This window comes from Furipterus horrens, unplaced genomic scaffold, assembly GCF_987537825.1.
Source record: "Furipterus horrens unplaced genomic scaffold, mFurHor1.1.pri manual_scaffold_1, whole genome shotgun sequence".
Classification (NCBI taxonomy): Eukaryota; Metazoa; Chordata; class Mammalia; order Chiroptera; family Furipteridae; genus Furipterus; species Furipterus horrens.
The window spans coordinates 97,623,309-97,644,244 of NW_028327171.1; the positions used below are offsets into that span (position 1 = coordinate 97,623,309).

Sequence of the window (20,936 nt, forward strand, 5' to 3'; positions counted from 1 at the left end):
CTCTCTTGCTGTTTTTAAGATTCTCTCTTTATCCTTAATTTTTACATTTTGATTATGATGTGTCTTGGTGTGGTTCTCCCTGGGTCTAGTTTTTTGGAACTCTCTGTGCTTCCTGGACCTGTAAGTGTATTTCCTTCTCCAAGTTAGGGAAGTTCTGCTTCATTATTTTTTCACATAGTTTTTCAATTTATAGTTCTTCTTTTTCACCTTCTGGCAACACTGTGATGCGGATGTAGGCCCACTTATAGCTGTCCCAGAGGTTTCTGAGCCTCTCTGCATTTTCCTCACTTTTTGTTTCCTCTTTCTGCACTGGTTGACTGTTTGTTCCTTCCCTATGTTCCAATTTGTTGATTTGATCGTTGGTTTTCTTTCCCTCACCACTGTTTCGTATGTGTTTTTGTTCATTTCAGCAGGACTAGCCTTCATCCTTCCCTGTCTTGTTTAAGATCTGCTGTCAGGTCTGTAAGCATTCTTATAACCAAAGCTCTGAACTGTGCCTCAGAAAGATTTCCTATCTGCTGGTCTGTTAGATCAGATATTTGCTGGCTGTTCAGCTGTGTCACTGGGATCTCTATCATGACCTCTGCCATCCTGACCGTTTTGTGTTTACCTTTACTTCCTGGGCAGGGTTGTCACAGCTCCTATACTATAGTGGGGGGAGCCCTGTGCACTCATCACAACTGGGGGACCCTTCTCATGATGCTATGATGTTTTGTGTGTGGAGGTGGGGGTCCAAGATGGATTCTTGCCATTTACTCTCTGCTGAGAGACCGGGAGCTTCTTTCTCTGTCCCCACCCCCTCTGGCCCTCACAGTCTGCCTTCCCCCGCATTGGAATCGTGAGCTGACGGGTTGGTTCTGCAGCCAGGGGTGCTCCCCAGGTGCTTCTTGCCTCCCCTTAAATATGGGTGTCTTTGCTTACCGCCATCGCGCTGCCGTCTCTGCAGTTGCTGCTGCCAGCACAGTTTGAACCCTCCATCCCGGCTTCGCCCCTCCTTCCCATCTGGACGAGCACCACTTCTTTATTACTTCATACGTTGGACTTCCATGTAGCTTTATTTTCTGGAACTTCTGGTTATTTCTGGTTTTGCGGTAGTTGTATTCCTTCTTAGTTGTGGAGGGAGATGGAGCGTGTCAGTCTAGGCCTCCATATTGTCCAGAAGTCCCACTTATTTCTATCTTGCTCAATTTCTTTCTCCAGTGTCCTAAAGTTTTCTAAGTACAAGTCTTTACCTCCTCGGTTAAGTTTATTCCTAGGTACCTCATTTTTGAGACCTGTGTTTTATATCCTCTCCAGAAAATAAAATTTTAGACATCTGCCCCAGTAGTAGGAGAGAGGCCCGATGCCCAAAAGTTCATTTAATCCTTATTTTAGCATCTTTCTCTTAATTCCTACTTCCAGAGATTGTTAGCCATCAATCCCTGAGGCTTTCAAGGATTCTTCAGGGTAAATTTGGTTGGTTCTCAGTTTCCTCTACTGTTATCTTAGTATTCAGCTTTTCTAGGCCTGCAAAGTCACCCATCTGCTTTGCAGTTTCCAAAGTTGTATTGCTGTTTGTCACTTTGTCTGTTCTATCCACCCTTGTGTTTTATGTCTTTAAAAAGAAATCCTCTAATGGGGTTTCAGTGGGGAGCAAAACTTGATCCATGTATTTAATCCACTCCCTCGCTGTTCCATTCACTCCTGCTTTGTCTTCTTCTCCCCCATCTTCCCCTGATACTGCTTGAGCTAAGATCCCCAGTGGCCTCTGGCTTATAACATTAATGTACCTTTTTCTAGTTTTCATCTTATAGTGTCAACATTTTGACAGAGCTGACTACCCTTTTCTTGAAATGTATCTAATCTTGCTTTCTTTAAAACCATGAAAGAAAACCCAGGTTTACTCTGAAATAATTCACATATCACCCTTCTGAAGGATTATTACTGTATCCACAAGGTTATGCAGTCATTACCACTAATTCCAGAACCTTTTCGTGACCCCCAAAAGAAACCCCGTACCCATTAGCAGTCACTCCTACCTCACTCTCTCCCCACTCCTGGCAATTGCTAATCTACTTTCTATGAATTTGCCTGTTTTGGACATTTCCTAAAAATGAAATCTTTTGTGACTGGCTTCTTTCACTTAGCATAACAGCAAACTGCTTCTTGTTTCGAAACCATCTCCTGTCCCTGACCTTTTCCTGGTCCAATGCTCCAGGTTCTGTGTTAGATTCTCTCCCCTTCTCCTCCTCCTCCCCGCTAGGTTATCACTTGCACTCCCCTAACCTGGATACTACATGTGCCAGTGACTCCCGAATCCACTTTCCTTACCTGACCTTTTCCCTGAGCTCCAGGCTCCGTCATCTTCACCTGGATAATAACAGGCATCCCAAACTGATCACGTCCAAAACAGAATTCCATTTTCATCCTGAGCCAAACCCAAGTCTCCTCTAGTTGTCCTAATTTTAGAAAATGATACTACCCTCCTCCAGTTGCTTAAGTAAAAAACTTAATACAGTGTATAAGTATATATTTATGTGTGTGATCATGCATTTTAGTTCTGTATTGCTTACTATTCTGTAAGCTCCATGAAGGCAGAGACAGTGCTTGCTTGGTTCACCATTGCTTACCCAGTCTTAGCACAGAATGAATGAATGATTTTAAAAAAGGAATAAGACATAATTCTTGTTCTCAGGTAGCTACAATTTTATTGGAGAAATCCAATGTCCATGTGTATTGTTAAAGTCTATTAGAAAAGTACAAAATTAAATGTCAAAGTAAGTAGTAATGCTTTGGGAGTTTAGAGGCTGGATGATTAGGGAAAACTACATGGAGAAGTGGGAATGGGTCAGTTTGAGATAGATAAAGACAAACATGAGCATAATAGCAAGCACGGGCCTGGAAGTGAAACTTGAGTTGTTCGGGAGGTAGTAAGACCACTGCAACTTCAGAAACCATTTCTGAAACCAAGCCAGCCTTTCACTTTGGATAATTTGATTATGGAGCTAATGGGAGGTAGAATACACAGCAGTACATTGTATGAAGTGCAGTCCTAGAGCAAATGGGAACAACTCTGTAGCCAACATACTGACAGATATGCTAAAGAATCAGGTGTTTTACATTCAGTCTTTTATCTGGACATCAGTATAAACAAAATTATGTTAAATGTAAATGTGAACTTTGGCATGAAAATAATCAGAAAAATTTAAACAATCCATTTTGAAAATTATTTTGTTTGCAGTTGAAGAGCTCACTCATTATGCTTCAGAGAACCTTTGATCTACTAAATAAAAACAAGACCGGCATGGCTGTGGAGAGCTAGTGATCTTAAGGACTGAGATTGGAGAGATACTTGAAACTAAAAGAAAACATCTAGGAGAAAAACCAAAGGATGAAGGATTTTAATTGTCATAGAACATTTCCATGTTTTCTCATTATTGGTACTTTATGAACATTCTTTTTAGTAAAATTTATTTCATAATTAGTCTCTGAAGGCCTTAAGAATCCATCCTTTTGATTCTTAAACATAATTCTACGCTGTGAGTTTCCCCAATGAAGCATGGATTTGAATTTATGTGATATGAAAAGAAAATGAGACACTTGGTCTCATTTTTACAGTGAGGTTTGAAGTTTGATGCTTTATCTGTTAGCACAGAATCAGTATGTGTCCAATTGGCTCCTTTCACAGTTGAGATACATTCAAGAGGCTAAAGACAATATAAGAAGAAACCTCTAAACCATTATGAATTTTGAAGGATCAGTTTTCAGGCATATTACATTTCTAGGTTTCCATAGTGTAAATATTACAATGTCTTCATGTATTTAGCATGCAAATTCAGTAGACCTTTTGACTCTGCACGTTGATGATAATTATCTGAAAGGTTCTTCAGCCATGTTGTATTTTCATGAAAATAGTTGTTTCTTCAGTTAACTATTGGAGGTGAGATTATCTTGCCTCTTCATATATCAAATGAATTGAAAAGTCAGTTTCATAAAAGGAAATCTGTAGGATAGCAACACTCAAAACGAAGACCCATGCTCTGAGTTTAAAACACCAGAAAATTAGGTTAAAATCTGGGCATTTAGTGATCAAATAAATACTTGAACTAAGCTTGGCTTTAGTTTTACAGTCCAATTCGTGGATTAGTTTTCAGTAGCCACATACCACTTCATTTATTCATTCCTGTGTGTGTCTTGTTTTACTTATAAAGTTGTAAGACACAAACTCTAGCTCTTTAATAAAAATCTCTGTATACATTATCTCCCAATAAAAGTTCACTGACCGAAAGTTGTAAGTCAGACACAAGCTCTGGCTCTTTCATAAAAAGGTTTTAGGCATATGTCTTAATACAAGTGATGTCTCTGGAATGAGAAAGACAGTGCAGGATAATATGTCTGTATTCTTACTGTTTGAACAACTATTGCCTTTAAATTTCTTTTTTCTCCCCAGAGTCACCATAGCCACATGGGATTGCTAAAGTCATTTTTGAGATGCCTGTAGAGAATGGAAGTATTGACTCGATTAGAGGGAAAATGGGTTTCTCTGGGTGAATCCCAGCTCACCAACCTTGGGGAACTAGTGTACTTACCTAGGTGGTTTTATGAAGTGCCTGGCTGTGAGCAGGTGACTGAGTTATAAACTTGAAACTTTGTTCTCTTAAATTCACAAAAAATTATCAATGAAAAGCTGAGTGTGTTTGAGATGTTTCTTTAAAACTTGTACTTCATAACATACCTCAAAGAAAATGACCAAAGTTACTGTATAAATTACGACTAAATATGTATGCAGAATTCAGTCAATTCTATTTGAGTGTTACATAGATTGAATACCAATAAAACCCCAAATCTGATTTGTCGTTTTTCTTTCTTTTCTGGTTGCGAAAAACAACACAAACAAACAACCCCCCCTCGAAAGTATCAAGTCTGCTGCAGTGGAAACGTGTACTTGGGCGTACGCTCTTTAAAATTTTGGGTAAAAATAAAACCAAGAGGACTGTCATCTCTGAGCAATTTCATTTCAAATATGCGCCCTATTGGAACAAACACTCAAGATACGCCTGCGGTTTTAATGTAGTGACTGTTCAAGTTGGGTAATACCAGATCAGGGGCAGTTTTGGGCCTCTGAGGGGAGGTTAACGAATTGGGGCGGCACCTCAGTAACCTTTGGTGGAGGAGAGCTCGCCCAACGCCTGTTGCGGGCGCGCGTCTGAATGTGCGATGGCGGACCCAAGGCTTCCATGTGCTTTGGAAAACCTTAAGGTTCTCGGGTTTCCCAAACATTTCAGTCTCGGCCCCTCCCCCGGCCAGGGCTTTGGAGGCTGCCCCGCCCACGTGCCGTCCGCAGGCAACTGCGGGGCGGGGCGGGGCAGGGTCCTGGTGGCCGCCTCTGGGGCGGGGCGGAGGTGCGGACTAGCCCTGCCTCCCGCAGTCGCAACCGGCTCCCGGGAGCTAGTCTTCCGCCCTTTAAGCCCCGGGACAAAGGAGGGGCCTCCCCCGCGGGCGGTGGGTGGTGGGCGGTGCACGTGCAGGCTGGCGGGGGTCCCCGGCGCCGGGGGCGGGGCACCCGGAAGCGCGCGGACTGCCGCCTGAGCCCGCCTGAGCCCGGGTGGCTGCCGGCGGGGGCGGCGGGGGCGGCGGGGACGGCGTGGACTCACCGGTCGGGCCGAGGCGGGCTGCGGTCACAGGTGGGCGGCGGCGGCGACAGCGCAGCGGAGAGGAGCCGGAGTCTCCCAGACTCCGGCTATCACGCCGGGAGCCTTGCAAAGCAGAGACCTGGGAACGCGTCCACGTCTCTGAAGGAGCTGACCCTTTTCCCTCTGCTTTGGTTGCAGCAGCACCTCAGCCCGGAGAGCAGGTAACTTCCTTCCAAGGTCATTCTTCGGGCGGGGCGGCGCTCTGGGCCGGCCCACGTCTTTGCGGTTGGTGGGAGCATGAGAGGCGAGCCCTACACTGGGCTGGAGAAGCAGGGCTGGCCCGGGACCCCGAGCGCTACCCGGGCACCTGGTGACTTCCTCACAGCCTGCCTCTGCAGCCGGGCGCATTCACCCGCCCCAGCGGACACATGCTACATCTCTGCCCGCAGCCTCGAGGGTGACTATCCGTCGGTGCCCAGTTCGAGCTGAGACCACCCAGCCTTCCTCAGCCCACACCGGCAGGGTCGCGTAGGCACCCGCGTCCCTCTGTCCCAGGCAGCGTGGTTGGCTGTTGCCATGGGAACGGCTGGTGCCCAGTAGCCTGCTCTGGATGGGATGGGGAGGTGAAGGCGGCTTGAAGCCCCTAGAGTCCTCGTGCTCCTTCTCTGGCCCTCGAGTCAGAAAAGCCTGATGGAAATGGGACCCCTCCCCCTCTTCTCATTTTTGATTTCTCAGACGTTGGCAGTTGATCAGAGAGAGGCGTGAATGTGTTCACAAGATGTGAGTTGTGTTCTTTCCTCCCTTACCTTCTGAGGGCTTCTTATGCCTCATGGTGATAGGTGAGAATCATGACACAGAAGGGCAGTTTGAAGCCAGTGAAGAAAAACAAAGCAGAAGAACCTGAATTGGAGCCCCTGTGCTGCTGCGAGTACATAGATCGAAATGGGGAGAAGAACCACGTGGCTGCTTGTTTGTGTGATTGCCAAGATCTGGATGAAGGGTGTGATAGGTAAGAGCGGTGTTTCTTGATGCCGACCCCATTGGTCCTTTTGAGAACTCCATGTATACCTTCAGCTTAGCCATCCAGGACACTAGAATTTGCTCTTGATTCTGTTTCCAAGGATCTAAAATTGAGAGTTTTGTCTTCTATGTCAAGGGTAAGGATTTTATAAAGACGGGTTACTCAGTCATGCACAACTGTCTGTTCAGCTCAGTTTACTAGGACCTTATTTTTCATTTAAAGGGAGAAGATGGAGAAGAGAAGGAGATAAAGGGATAGTAGGCAAATTAAATGTATAAAAAAATAAAATGCAGCTCAGCAGAAGCTGTAATTTTAAAAGGAACATGGTACCAGAAAGTTCCTACGTTCTCCGTGATCTCAGCATTTAGAGACTATGTGGGACTGGACTGTACTTGGCCACAAAGGGCCTTGAGGGTTGAAAGACCATTTTTTCTGCTGTTGGAACTGGTCTCACCCCTTGTTTCTGGGGAGGAAATCCAGCTAGAAGATAGGTCCCTCTCCTGGACTGGTTATTTTCAACAGGAGTGGCAACACTGTTTCGTCTTATGCTATTGTATTTGGCTTTTATTTTCATTATTAATCCAAGTGATGGGAATTACTATCCAGAAAGATAATTTTTAACATTGCTGAAAAAATTTTGTATCAAACAATAATGACCTGGCTTTTACCCATTTCCTTAGTAATATATTTAAAAATTGTTACCGTATGGAAGACATAATGTGGGAGAATAGGATGTTGGAAACTTACTTTTTCCATTAATAACTACTTCTGCTTAAAAGGACATTCTAATGGCAGATTGCTGACTTAGAGCTTGGTGCATTAATCTAGCATGAAAAGCATTCGCGGGGATCACTGTGGTCTACTACCAAGCTTGACACCTGAATACCTCATAACTACCCTTTGTAATTCTTGACAGGATCTATAGTCTTTCATAGATATTATTAAATATGGGTTCTTTCGACTTAGTCTTAAATCCATGAGAAAATGGAGCACTTTGTGCTAGCAAATGGAGAAATGATGCTGCTTCCATCACTCAAGACCGCAGCTCTTCCATTAACCTTCTAACTCGTCCTACCTCGCAGCCCTTGAGACCTGACCTGTCTTTGAGTTCTTGCCTCTGTTCTCTCCATACACTTCTCTGGAGATAGGCTCCCTGCATTTCCATTCTCCTGCTGCTCTGATGACTCTAATATAGTTATCTCCCACTTCCAAGTTCTAGCCCTACTTTTTTTTTGGGGGGGGGTGTCTAAAATTAGTGTGATCATTCCTTAAACCGATCCTTTCCTTACTAGCACATAAGTATGCCAAAAAAGTCAACAGTACCATGTGTCCGTCAAGCTCAATCATTGACTCATAGTAGTTTGATTTCCATTCTTCCCCATACAGACCCCTGCCCCTACCGAACTGGTTCACTCTGGACAATACACGTCTGTCCACTGGAACGCCTCCTTCCTTTCTTCTCCCCTTGTACAAATGCTAGCTAGCCATCACGGCTGAGTATTGATCCCACCTTTTCCACAAAGACCCCTCTGATGGCCCCACCCAGAAGTGTTCATTCTCCTCTGAGCGCTCCTTATGGTGTTTGACTGTAATAGTTCATTGGGTAACTTTGTTGCTTTGTCACCTACCTAATTCTTTTTTCCTTTGTTCAATGTGTTCTCTGACAGGATACAAGACAAACACCCAATTTGCTTGAGTTTTAAAAGGATAAGTCCCACTAGCAAAGTGAAAAGGGGATCCTAATAATTCTTGATCCCATGTTGTCTTGTCATTACAACTAGATTGTGAATTTTTAAAAAGATTTTTGTGTCTCTATACCCACCTAAGTGTAAACAGTACTTATGGGGAATGTGTATATTTATATAAGGGGGACCCCCCCCCAAAAAAACACAAATTTATCTTCTGGAGGGCAGGACCCTTGTAGTACAGGATTCCCCTACTAGGTGAGCATTCTAAGAATCCATCTGTATAAGTGTACCAGCTGGCATTGTTGTGAGAGGCTGCATTCAGTTTCTTGAGTTTTTTGAAGACTCTTTCAACGCATTTGTCCCATTTCATAATGGGTGATTTACGAGTGTACTTGCCCACATCACGCTGAGTGTTCAGCAGTTTTGACCAAAAATGACATGACCCACATGCCCCACCCTCCTTATTCACCCAATTTTTCCCTAAGCGACTTTGTTTTTGTTTCCCTGTATGAAAAAAGTCCTCAAAGGGAAACATTTTGCTGATGTAGAAGAGGTGGAACAAAAAAATGGCAGAAGCACTAAAAGGCATCAAAATCGATGAGTTCCAAGACTGTTTTTGAGCAATGGAAAAACCATTTTGATAGGTGTATTGCATCAAATGGAGAGTACTTTGAAAGTGATTGAAGTTTAAACATCTAAGAATAAATACACAATTTTATGTAAATAAATTCTGGGGTATTTTTGGTCTCTCCCTCATACATATTTGTTTCATGGAGCAATAGTTTTAACTGTTAAATATCTAAACATTATCTTCTGGTTTATATTCAGAAATGATACATGAATTTGAAAATAGCATGCTTAGTAGTCAGGAAGTAGATTACTTGGCCTTTGGCCTCTTTTATCATTTATCCTGCTGTTTGGCCTTCAGTGTTCAGTGGTTTTCAATTCAGCAAACCCATATGAGGTGCCTTCTCTTTGTGCTCTTTCTGAATAGGTGGATTACGTGTAAATCCGTGCAGCCGGAGACTTGTGAAAGAATCATGGATACAATCTCTGATCGCCTCCGAATTCCTTGGCTTAGAGGAGCCAAGAAAGTTAACATTAGCATCATTCCCCCTCTCATCCTCCTGCCGGTCTTCCTCCAAGTGGCTTCCTGGCATTTCCTCTTGGGGGTGGTGGTTTTGACCTCTCTTCCTGTGCTGGCTCTGTGGTACTACTACCTCACTCACAGAAGGAAAGAACAGACTCTCTTTTTCCTGAGCCTTGGGCTGTTCTCTCTGGGCTACATGTACTATGTGTTCCTGCAGGAAGTAGTCCCCAAAGGGCGTGTGGGGCCCACTCAGCTGGCCCTTCTTACCTGTGGGTTATTTCTGATCCTCTTAGCTTTGTACAGAGCCAAGAAGAATCCAGGCTACCTCAGAAATCCAACAAACAAGGACAGATCTCTAGGCAGCAGCCAAATTGAGTGCCTGAACGGAAAAGGGCAGAAGACCAAAGGGTTCCTCGGCACAGATATGACGGGCATTCTCAACAATCGCACCCTGAAGGATGAGCAGAAGGGCTCTTCCAGGCTATTGGCTGGAAGCCCCACCAAGGTGAACGAAGACTGGTGTACCAGGTGCCAACTGGTGCGACCAGCCCGGGCGTGGCATTGCCGGATATGTGGCATCTGTGTGAGGAGAATGGATCATCATTGCGTCTGGTATGTGGGAAAAATTTGGAGGCTTGCAAAGTGTAAATTCCCATGAGACTCTAGCCATGTTTGATCTTCCTTTGTATCATCCTAAAATCTCTCCTTCCCAGCCTTACATCTTGTAGATATCTGTGGGCTGTTAGGATGTTCCCACTTAGTCACCAGTTTTTTCCAAGTTTCACAAATTTAGTTTTTTCAGTCACTTCCTGAAGGTGATTTTTCTTTTTCCTTTTTTGCTGTTCTCTTTGGAGCTGCCCCTCATTTATCTTCTTTCTAAAAGAGAAGCATCCAGAGTTGAATAATTTAAAAAACAATAATTTATCAAAATCAGTGTAGGCATATTTCCTTTTCAACACAGAGTTCAAGCAAGTGTTCCCATATTTGTAGGTGACTCTTTTGTCCTCACCATACATCCTTCAGAGTTTGATGCAGCTGATGATTTTTAGTTTACATCATTGAGGTGTAGTCCTGCCAGATATCTCCCTATTTGGTTATTGGTAGAGAGATGGGCTTTTTGGATACTTACCTGCTGGCCACTGACAAATGACACAGTAGGGCCTATAAGGTACAAAGTGCAACTGTTAATGTTGCATCTTTACTGAATAAATCTTAAAAAAAATTTTTTATTGATTGATTTTAGAGGGAGAGGGAGGAAGGGAGAGAAGCATTGATTCATTGTTCCACTTATTTATGCCTTCATTGGTTGATTCTTGTATGTGCCCTGACCAGGGCAACCTTGGTGCATCAGGACCAAGCCAGGGTTACTGAGTAAATCTTAAAGGGGGTGAAATTAATTCACGTTTGCAATTTGATTGCTCTTAAGGCAGTTAAGGTCAGTGAATTATGCTTTTTATGACTAGGATTCTGGTTTTGAGCATACCCCCTTCTCAGTAGGGATCGTCAGAGAGGGTGAGGTGCAGAAAGACCAGGAGGGCACTGGAGTGGACCTCAAGGGCTCAAGTACGGGGACAGCTCTTTTTGGGGGCTTTGTCTTTAGGAGTAAACAGGTATTTTCACTTTAAGATTTTTCACTTCTCTTTGCCATTTATTTTTCTCTCTCTGTGAGTGAGTGTGTGGCCCATTTACAAGTGCTGGTTTGCAGAAGGCCTGACAGGCTCCCCCAAAAGATCTCTGCCTACTGTGCACCCTGGTGTCCTGTACACCCTGCCCTGCTGTTCTACAAATGGCTGTGACACGCGCTCTTTACCTGACTAGATGTCTGCGTTGTCCGCCATCCCACACCATGTTTCTGATCTCTGGGGATCTTTTTATTAATGTATTTTCCGGTGCTGTGTAAACTTCTGATATAGCATTTTTAAGTTTTCATAACTCTGCTATCACCCTTTCCATAAATGGTGATTACAGTATTAACTCTCTTCATAGTTGAGTAATAGACATTTATTAATATTTAGAAAGTTGTTAGCCAGGTCCTGTTTTTCACTTGGTCTTGTCCTTAAACTGATATGATTTCACTTTGTAAAGAGCAGAGACTGTAACATGGCATTTCTCAGTGGACAAGTTTTTAATGCCCTCAAATTGAAAAATAAGAGAACTTTTTAATAAATGAAGTTTACAGTATTCCTGTTTTAAAAGTTTTTTTTATCTGAGCATATAGAGAACTTTCTAAAATGTGTTTGCTTTTCTTCCCCCCATGCTGTTTTAAGGATAAACAGCTGTGTTGGAGAATCCAATCATCAAGCATTTATACTTGCCCTTTTGATCTTCTTGCTCACCTCCACGTACGGAATAACGCTGACACTGGACACCATTTGTAGAGATAGAAGTGTCTTCACAGCTCTCTTCTATTGTCCTGGGGTTTATGCAAATTACAGGTGAGATACAGTGTTGTCATTATTGGAAGGGGCAGTGATTTGCTACTCGGTTAGGAACTCTCAACCAAAACATAGGACAGGTTATGCGGCTTTGAGGTATTCCTGAAATTTCCAACAAAATGTGCAGTGGATAGATAGGTGCCTTTTTCTAGGGTGATGCCAAAGGATCATTGACCCTTAAAAATGAGGAAGTAGTACTGTATAAGTAGGACCACCAGGCTTCATCAGGGGCTTCCGGGGTCAGTTGACCACTCAATGCTCAAGCAAGTGACAATGAAACTAAAACAAATTAGCAGTCCATTTTGCCATAAATATCAGCGAACTCCTCATTTTATCGCTGCTTTCTGGTGCTTTTTAGCCCAGTTAATTTACTGCTTCTGAGACTTGTGAAGTGCTTACAATCTCTATAACCTTTCTTTTCTACTTGACCTCTATTGGTTTCCCTGTTCTACTTTTTTTTTTTTTTTAATTACCACTCATGATTACTGTAGTTATCTAGGTCAAAATTTCCTTCGGCATTGTTCTTTTGGGCACATTTTCATATTGTAAAGATTTGCATGCTTTGGACAAAGCTGGGAGTTTTCAGCCTGGGCCAGAGCCAGTCCTTCCCTGCAGGCCATGGGCTCCCCCTGCCTATGTTCTTTGTTGCCCCCACTGTTTTCCTGATGTGGGTGCTCCAGGCTGTCTGTGCTCTGAGCTGGGGCAGCTCTGCGGCATGGTCCTTTTCTTATGTTGGTTTTCAGAACAATCCCTGTTTTATCCCCAGTGCAGTATTTGTTTGTATTAGTCTGGACAGATCTCCCCAAGTGCCAGTATAGATCTAGACATTTATAGATCTAGTCTAGATTAGACCAGATTGGTCCTTCTCCTTGGAGCTAAGTTCCTTTTTTTTTTTCCATGTTGAGAGTTTTAGTAGGTTTCCTTCAGTAACACTGAAATTCTTCGATAACTATTTTTAGTAGGTTGTGACAAATGTCCTAAAACAGAATGTGTCTGTATGTTAACAAAGCATGAGTTTTGTAGACTTGCTCTGGGCCACTTAAACAAAATAGTCCTGCAGTTGGTTCTCACTGCTCTGTATGAGTGATTCATATCACCTCATCTTTGTGGTGATTTAACCATCTCTGAAGCCTTTCCGCTTAAGAAATGAAGGTTTCAAATGAATTTATTTCCACTTAACTCATTTGCAAATGTTTGGAAAAAAAAAATCAGTTGGCAGACACTGATTGGTAGCCTCTCCTCCCAATCTTATCAATGAGCTGAAAGGAGCTTTCTTGTCCCCTGTAGTTGTTTGGCCTTAGGAAGCAGAACTGGAAATGGGATGGGCTCCTACACCTCTCACTTTTGGAGGGCCTCTGGTGTTGAGAGTTACCTCTGTATTTGTGCTCATCAGTGCTGGACTGAAAAAGAATGGAAATTAACCCTTTGAGTGCCAACGTTGCTGTGAGTAACACTGACAAATTTTCCCAAAAGTGCCAGCATCGCTCCCAGTGACTTTTTCCGATGGCTGTTAATGTAAATAACAATGGAATAATTCATATTTTATATTTTGTTCTTTTTTGTACCTCAGGTTATATATTGATATAATTTTTTCTATTGATCCAAATATTGAATTACACATGGCAGTCAAAGGGTTAAGAACTTCCCACCCACAGCTTCCTTGAGGATGTTTACAGCCAGCTTGTGGAGCCTCCATTTGCTCCTAAGTTAGAACAAATGAGGAAATGTTCATTCAGCAAACAGATTTTAAATCCTATTAGGTCAGGCACTGTATTGGTTGTATGGGGCATACAAAATACAGAAAACAGTACTTGCTATTCTAGTAAAACATACTAGAAAAAGAGGCACCAATAATTAAAATAGGACATGTTAATAGTCACAGTTTAAACAGGTTGTTGGTATTTTGAGGATAGAAAAGCATCTCCCATTGGGATCATTGGGGAAGGTACCAGTCCTCCGGAGTAAGTACTACAAGTGTAAGATATTAGGACAGTGACAGGTTTCTGAATGTGAACACAACGGTAGTCCTGACCCGCTATCCCTCCTCCCAGCTCAGCGCTGTCCTTCACTTGCGTGTGGTACTCTGTGATCGTCACAGTGGGCATGGCCTACATCTTCCTGATCCAGCTGATAAACATCAGTTACAACGTCACTGAGAGGGAAGTACAGCAGGCACTTCGACAGAAGACAGGGCGCCGGCTCCTCTGCGGGCTCATCGTAGACACAGGCCAGTACAATCGGGGCTTCCTGCGGAACTGGCACCAGTTCTCCAGCCTGGGCTCGCGCCCATTCCACCACCCTGCTGAGGACATCGTCTGAAGTGCCTTCGGGGCGGCTCTGGGAGGGGTGCCTCCCTCTGCGTCCTTCCGTCATACATGTCACTGTCCACGCAGGATGTTCGTTTTTATCCCTAGTCTCTTAAAGGCATTAGAGGGCCATGCTCAGGTTTAGAGACTGGACTGGAGAAATGAATTTTTTCTGACTTCACAATTTAAGAGATTTTTATATTGAAGCAGTAAAAGTAGAGCCATTCCTTTCACCTTATTAACTAGCTCGGTCACCACAAATTGAAATGGATGTGGATTGCTAATGCACAAACTGATCGAAGCAATTCCCATCCCTTAGTATGGGAGAAAGAGTTTTGGATTAGGATAGTTTCTAGTTCTTCTTTTAATTCCTAATGGCCGTGTGACCTTTAGTCGAGTCACTTCCTGGAGTTTCAGGTTCATCTGTAAGGTGGGGTGTCGATGCCTGCCCTGGCGACCTCACAGAGCGGTCATGAGGGTCACGGGAGTGATGAGGTATATGAAAAACACTGAAAAATAATGAAAGCACCGTGGAGGTATGAAGCATTATTAGGAAAATCCCAAGACTGAAAAAAAAAGTTTGTAGGTCAGAATATTGAAGCCAATGTTATTAATCTCTTTTCAGCATTTTAGAGTGAAAAAAAAATCCCCAAATACCATGTTGTACAGTTATGGGAATTTCTCTTTTGGAAGTATTAGACATTAACTACTGCAACAGGGTAGAAGATGACCAGATGGATTTACACTGTCATCTGTCTTGAAAGGAGATTTGATACCAGTTATAATTATCACTGGTATAATGTACAGTGGTCATGAGTTTAGGTCATGAGTTCTTATATTTATCTCCTTAGGCATTATTGTTTACTCTGAATAATTCCAGTAGGCATTAATGTGTTTGCCTCTCTCCACGTCTCACCTGGTAAGGTTTAGTCACACTTGTGACGATGGCAGGAGGAGGAAAACAGACACCCCTACCTTCGGGGAACACTTGACTATCTTTCCTGGGTAGGGTGGCTGGTTAATATCAAGGGCTTGATTTTTTTGTTCACATAAGTCATTCAAACACTGTCAGGTATAGCACTAAATTGCAATAATCTGTCTTCTGGTATTCACATTATTCTGGCATGGATTCTCTGAGGGGTTGATTGACATCTTCCCTCTTACCTTGCACATTACTTTTCATTCACCTTTCCTTAGATAAAAGTATCTCCCTAGGAGAGAAAAAACAGGGTAGTATATGTGGTTTCCACTAATTAATGGATTACTGTTCTTCCTTAAATACCAAGTTGTTTCTGTAATCTCTCAAAACTGAAAATGTATAAAGAATTAAATATTTCTGTATAATGGAACTATTTTGCCACAGAATTAAAATGAGGCAATATCAGATGGGGAAAAACACCCTCTTGAAATATTTGGTTTTGTACCTGTATCTTTTTAATTGAACTTATTGGGGTGACACTGGTTAATAAGATTATATAGGTTTCAGGTGTATAGTTTTTTAACAATCTGTAGATTGTACTGTGTGTTCACCACACCAAATTCAATCCCAAAAGCAATTCACGAGTCCTTAAATTTGCCTTGGCTTGTAGCTTAATATAGGGTAAATACTGCCCCGTTTTTCAGCCTTTCTGTGCATGCTGTTGTAACGAGGTTTATAAATGTTGAGAGGAAATAGTGCTACTTCCTGCAACTCTGCCCTCTGCAGCTAGCACCAAGTCCTACCATTAATCAAAGCTGTCCTTAAGACAGCTTGTCGTTGTTCTCCCCAGAGATGGTTTAAAAAATGATAGGCTCCGTATCCCCCTGGGATGAGCCAAACAGCAAGTCTGGAGGTGTTAGCAGAGGCTGTGGTTTCTACAGTGATGCATTCTCCCTGGCCTAGAGTCAAGCATTCATTTGGAATTAACATTGGATCTGATATAAATAATTCCTTTCTGCATAGGTTTGAGATAAGAGAGACAGTAATAATGTCAAGGACAGCATGTGGTCAGAAATCTCTCGTTGTGGCCTCTTGAATGCCAGATGTAGAGCCAACAGATTGGCAATTGATAATAACATTCATAGAAGCATTATTATAGTCAGTAATTTTAGCCACTTGTCAAATCTTTAAAAACAATCAAAATAAGACATGATAAAGATGAGTCCCACCAAAAAGACCAGTCATTTGCAAAAATGGGAATGATCACCATCTTTAAAGCCACATACCCCTAACGGCACTACCTGGATGGGGCAACTTGGTGCCACTCTTGGGTAAGGATGTCTTGTGTATTATTCTGGCTTATTGGAATTCAGAGGCTTATTTTAAGTTCCTTGAGAACTTTATGATTGGCAGTTTACAGAATAAAGCTCAGACCTTTGAAAGTCTCAGTGGTTTTGTGGGGGGTAAAAGTCTACTGAAGAATTTGCACTGAAAGGAGAGCAAACAAGTGGCTGGTTCTGCATGAGAAGTGTTCTGTAGCTTTGGGACATCCTTGGCCTACACTCCTGACTTTTAAAGCTTGTATGCTCTGGAACTGTTGGAGGGATTTTGTCTTCTAAAGGACAATGCCTCTGTGAATGAGTGAGGCCAGAGAAACATCTGGTGGTAGGGGCCATGGGGTACCGCCCTGCAGGCCTCCTCACCAGCATCTCTCGGCCATAGGAGCAAGCCACCCATATAATTCCAGACAAGTGGGTCTCCTCCCCCACCCCCACCCCCCACAGCCTCAACCTCTTACTAAACAAACTGGATGTGGAGCATAGTAAATGATAGACTGTATTCTAATCAGCATCACTATCATCCCAAGTGTACTATTCCCGGGAGAAGAGAAATGGGACTCTTTGAAAGATTCAGTGGAGAAATATTTAAGGATCAGAATTGCAGTAAAGGAGAAAATCCTTCAATATTTAAAATGTTTCTTGTGACACCCAAGAGTAGTCTGTGGTTATAGCTGGGCCCCCTGACATGAACTGATCATAATAGTGGCTCTTGGCTGGGTTTCTCTGATGCTGCTCAAGTCGAGCCTTTAGTGTGTTTCAGGGACACTGTGCTGCTTGTGTCACCTCAGCCACCTGTGTGTCTGTGAGGACAGTGTAAGTCTGTGCTCTCCAAGCAGTGTTTTCCTTGGGTGAATGAAGTGATCGTTGTCTTCCACTGTACCGTCTGCCTGGCAGCAAGACTGCTACAAACCTTCTCTTATGCAGTAGTCCTTGGTACTTTGATATTTTTAGCAAGAGAAAATTTTCCATACTAGAATATTCCACTGCTAGAAAACAGAAGGTTCTCTGTAATACTATCTGCTTAATAGACTATATTTCCATTGGGTAGGACATTAGATTTTTATTATAAAACACAACTAATGCAAGCAAAAAATATGACATAGAAGCAGCTTTAACCAGGACATTTAAAAATTAATGTTTTGTCAGGTTTAAGGGTATCTTTAGGTAAGATGGTTTATATGACTTAACTTTATGTTAGCCATATTTTGGTCTCCTGCATTTTCAAAGAGAATTTCCTCACCTAAGCAGATGAGAGAAACTTTAACTTGAGGGACCTGTTTGGAATCTGGTTTTCTTGTCAGCAACATGACAAGGGTGCCATTTTGTAATTAAACATTGCAAAGGAGATGCAGGGGAAGAATGAGAACTGGGCTTAACTTAAGGCTGAATAAAATGCAGTGTGCCATTGTAAATGTTTGCTGTGACTAATATAAACGTTTTGTCAAATCAGCTATATCTGATCCTATTGCTAATGGACAATTATCCCTACTTCAGTTGGCACTGAGTGTTTCACTGTAGTATTAGCAGCAGGCCAAAGACTGAATGCTTAATGAAGACAGATTTCCTGGAGGTTGTAGCTGTTTCCAAGTTGGGCTTGGGACTTATTACTGCTGTAGCTTTCCTGATGGCACCTTTCACTTCTAGAAAAGTCATACTTTAAAGGCAGAACTTTAAAACCAGATCTATTCTAGTTATCAATACAGCTAAAATCCTGTATTGTTTTTCAGATGGCGTCACTGACAAGATGCTGTGGTTAGGAACCTGCAAAAAGCTCAAGTTGTTGTGATCTTATGGTCTGGGTGATATGGTTTGAGTTGTTAGGGCTTTTAAGCCTTTTCATTTGATTAGGTTTCTGGGTCTGATGTTATCAACTAATAGAAACCCAGGAATGTTTATTTAATATCAAATTTAATATTTAATGTAACTGGCCCAACAACATTAAAGGCGATTTCTGACGCCAGCTCTAGAAGCTGTAGGCTAAACATTTTGCACTGTTTTTATACTTGTATTCATATCGTCTTGTCACCTCAGACTCAGAAACAAGGCCTTTCAAATGGAGATTTAAAAATAGTACTGCCATTTATGTAAAATAATGTACTGTGACCAAGTTATTTAAATGGAAAATAAAGTGATAAAGTGTCTTTTTTAACAACACTAGTTGGTGTTTCCCGGTGTGCCTCCTGAGCTCATTTGCTGGAAGAAAAGCCTGCATTGGAGCTGGGTTGCCTCTCTGGCTTCCTGGATGTCCCCAGCCTGTGGACCTAAAACTGTCATTTTCCTGGTGGCTACTTTTCCAGTTTTGCAGACCACAAATACTACTTATTGGGCATTTTGTTAGCAGTAAAATTTCAAGTCATATCTTTAAGCTAGCCCAGCAAGAAACGTAGGTCATTTACTAAGTTTTTTTCCTATTTCTCTTTAGACAATTCTCTAAGTAGGTAAAAAGTTCTTACTGACTCAATCAGAATATGGGCTGATAAAGACTCAATTTCTAAATGATGCTTGAGGTGAAATAAAAATAAAAGAAAGGTTAAGAGAGAAAACTTAAGCTCAATGAGTTTATTTAGGCCCCTGGCATGTTTACTTAAGGGATTCACCCTTATGTGAAGGCTTGGTACTAAAATAAAACTGGTATTTGAGTTCTGGGTGCTAATATCAACCAATATGCTGTAACTACTACATACAGTTAAGTATAAACAGTAGTTTAGATGGAAACATTAAATATGAGTTACTTTTAGTCCCATTTTCTTCAGTGGCCATTAGTCTTAAAAAGTTTTCAGATGATAACTGCATAATCATATTAAAGGAAAAGGTGCAGGGACAGAGGTAGGGCAGGAGGAGTAAAGTTTAACTTAGGGTGTTTTGTCATATGTCAGTAAATCACACATCTTCCACAGGAGAAAGGGCAGAAGTCATTTTGCAGGTGTATAGCTAGATATCCCTTCTAGGAAGTAAGAGATGATAACAGAATTTATTGAACACACAGAATTTTACTTTATCAACTCATATTTTCATCTTGCTAAATAAGTTACCTCAGAGCTGCAAGGGACTTGCTCATTTTACTGTGTGCGCTTATCTACTACTTGAAATTGTTGTAATAAATGTGTTTTGCAATGAAAAAATTTTTTTCTAGCAGATAATTCAGTTCATAGAAGAGATTGTCCTTATAGTCTTTAGCACCTTAAAGATTAAAACATTCTTTGAATTCAAGATAAATATCTTGACACATAGATCAAGCTGATCTGTCTAGAAGCCAGATCAAGTATTATTTAGAAGTTGCAATTGGGAGCGTGAACAGGCATTTAAACAAATTGCTGGACTTCCCTTCCTGCTTATTAGGTGCAAGGGAAAAGAGCAGCCTCTTTGGTGCCCCAATTTTTCTGAAAGTAGGAGACGCTGTGACCCTTGCAGCAGCTGCAGAGAGTAACTTTTGACATGCGGTTTTCCATCCAGGGGGGGCAAAATGGGGAGTCTGGCAGAACGCTTGCTGCTGGTATGAAGGGACTAGATGCCTGACCATGTATGTACTCACTGCTTTTAATTTCTATTTAATTAAAAGTTACATTTTTCAACAAGTCATGTTAACCTATAAGGACATTTTCCCCCACAAGCTCAGGCAAGCAAACACTCCTCCTTTGTAAAGTTTATGATGCTAAAAATATATATGATGCATTTGAACAGTGAAACAGGAACAGTTCCTTCGGATGATCCTGCTGTGATAAATGCTTTAGTGAACTGATTAGCAGCAACCCAAGAGAAATAAAAGAAGTACAAATTCAAAAACAACCCCTGTGATCCAAGAAATATCTGATAGAACATAACCAGCTAGATGCACGTGTACGTGCGTGGGTGGCCGCGACACAGCCGTGTTGTGGACCGACGGACAGCCCCTTGCTAAGCGCGGCGCTGGCCGTGCTCACCGCGCACCGAAGGCTCCTCTTTCACTGGCCCGGTGCGCGCTGGCAGCCCAGGGTCACCGTGGCGCCGGCACCTGGAAGTCTGGCAGAATTTCAGCTACCTTCTTGCGGAGCTGCTGTCGCCTTTCTTCTCTTACTCTTTCTTCTTTCATAAATTTTACAAACTTCTTCCATGTCTGAAATGTGATCCCGAGAATCCTCCTTTAAGAATAAAAAGGAAAAAATGTGAAATACTAAGGGAAAGTTGACTTTCCACATTAAAAACTTTATAATCCTTATGCAAATAAGACAAAAGAGTTATGGAAATCACAATTGGAATTCAGATTGAGAAATGCTGTAAAGAAAAAGTGAAGGGACTAAATGGTAACGGGAAAAAGACAATAAAAAAATAAGCAACACAAGTGGGTGGGGGTGACAGGTTCTAGGTGGTCAGGGAAACCCTCTGGGAGAAGGTGACACCTCTAAACCGACAGGACCCTCTTCACACTGCAGACTGCGGAGGCATTTGCCCTCCATGTCGCTCACAGGGAATGACCCCCAGTCACCAGAAAAGAACAGATCAACTGTATCGTCAAAGGAAGGGCATAATAAAATTTAGAGCATTTCTA

General features: G+C 42.3%; 3 protein-coding genes and 1 non-coding gene across 5 annotated transcripts in view; 2 read left to right on the forward strand and 2 right to left on the reverse strand.

Annotated features, from left to right (window-relative positions):
- The window catches only part of GRAMD1C (GRAM domain containing 1C), a 107,108-nt gene extending 102,966 nt beyond the window's left edge, over positions 1 to 4,142 (forward strand). The window contains exon 17 of the mRNA XM_090276789.1: positions 3,221 to 4,142. Coding sequence (XP_090132915.1) covers positions 3,221 to 3,301 — 81 coding nt within the window. The 3' untranslated portion in view covers positions 3,302 to 4,142. The remainder of the gene's footprint in view (positions 1 to 3,220) is intronic.
- Positions 4,143 to 6,063: 1,921 nt separating this feature from the next.
- ZDHHC23 (zDHHC palmitoyltransferase 23) lies at positions 6,064 to 14,378 on the forward strand. Of its 2 annotated transcripts, XM_090276802.1 has the most exons (4): positions 6,065 to 6,621; positions 9,316 to 10,023; positions 11,679 to 11,846; positions 13,898 to 14,378. In XM_090276802.1, exons 1-4 carry the CDS (start codon positions 6,461 to 6,463, stop codon positions 14,163 to 14,165), a joined length of 1,305 nt encoding a protein of 434 aa, XP_090132928.1. In that variant the 5' UTR covers positions 6,065 to 6,460; the 3' UTR covers positions 14,166 to 14,378. The 2 variants fall into 2 exon arrangements, with proteins under 2 accessions (XP_090132936.1, XP_090132928.1); XM_090276810.1 differs by lacking the exon at positions 11,679 to 11,846 and having other exon boundaries at positions 6,064 to 6,621.
- LOC150021565 (small nucleolar RNA SNORA27) lies at positions 8,283 to 8,372 on the reverse strand. The gene has a single exon (XR_016513680.1). It is a non-coding gene; the product is annotated as a small nucleolar RNA SNORA27 (small nucleolar RNA).
- Positions 14,379 to 19,381: 5,003 nt separating the features above from the next.
- The window catches only part of CCDC191 (coiled-coil domain containing 191), a 91,789-nt gene continuing 90,234 nt past the window's right edge, over positions 19,382 to 20,936 (reverse strand). The window contains exon 17 of the mRNA XM_090276825.1: positions 19,382 to 20,529. Coding sequence (XP_090132951.1) covers positions 20,385 to 20,529 — 145 coding nt within the window. The 3' untranslated portion in view covers positions 19,382 to 20,384. The remainder of the gene's footprint in view (positions 20,530 to 20,936) is intronic.

What these genes read in the sequence shown, in the direction of transcription:
- ZDHHC23 (XM_090276802.1), top strand. Translation starts at nt 6,461, where the DNA reads ATGACACAGAAGGGCAGTTTGAAGCCAGTGAAGAAAAACAAAGCAGAA. An exon ending in CTGGATGAAGGGTGTGATAG is followed by an intron (nt 6,622 to 9,315) that starts GTAAGAGCGGTG and finishes CTTTCTGAATAG; the next exon opens with GTGGATTACGTGTAAATCCG. An exon ending in ATGGATCATCATTGCGTCTG is followed by an intron (nt 10,024 to 11,678) that starts GTATGTGGGAAA and finishes TGCTGTTTTAAG; the next exon opens with GATAAACAGCTGTGTTGGAG.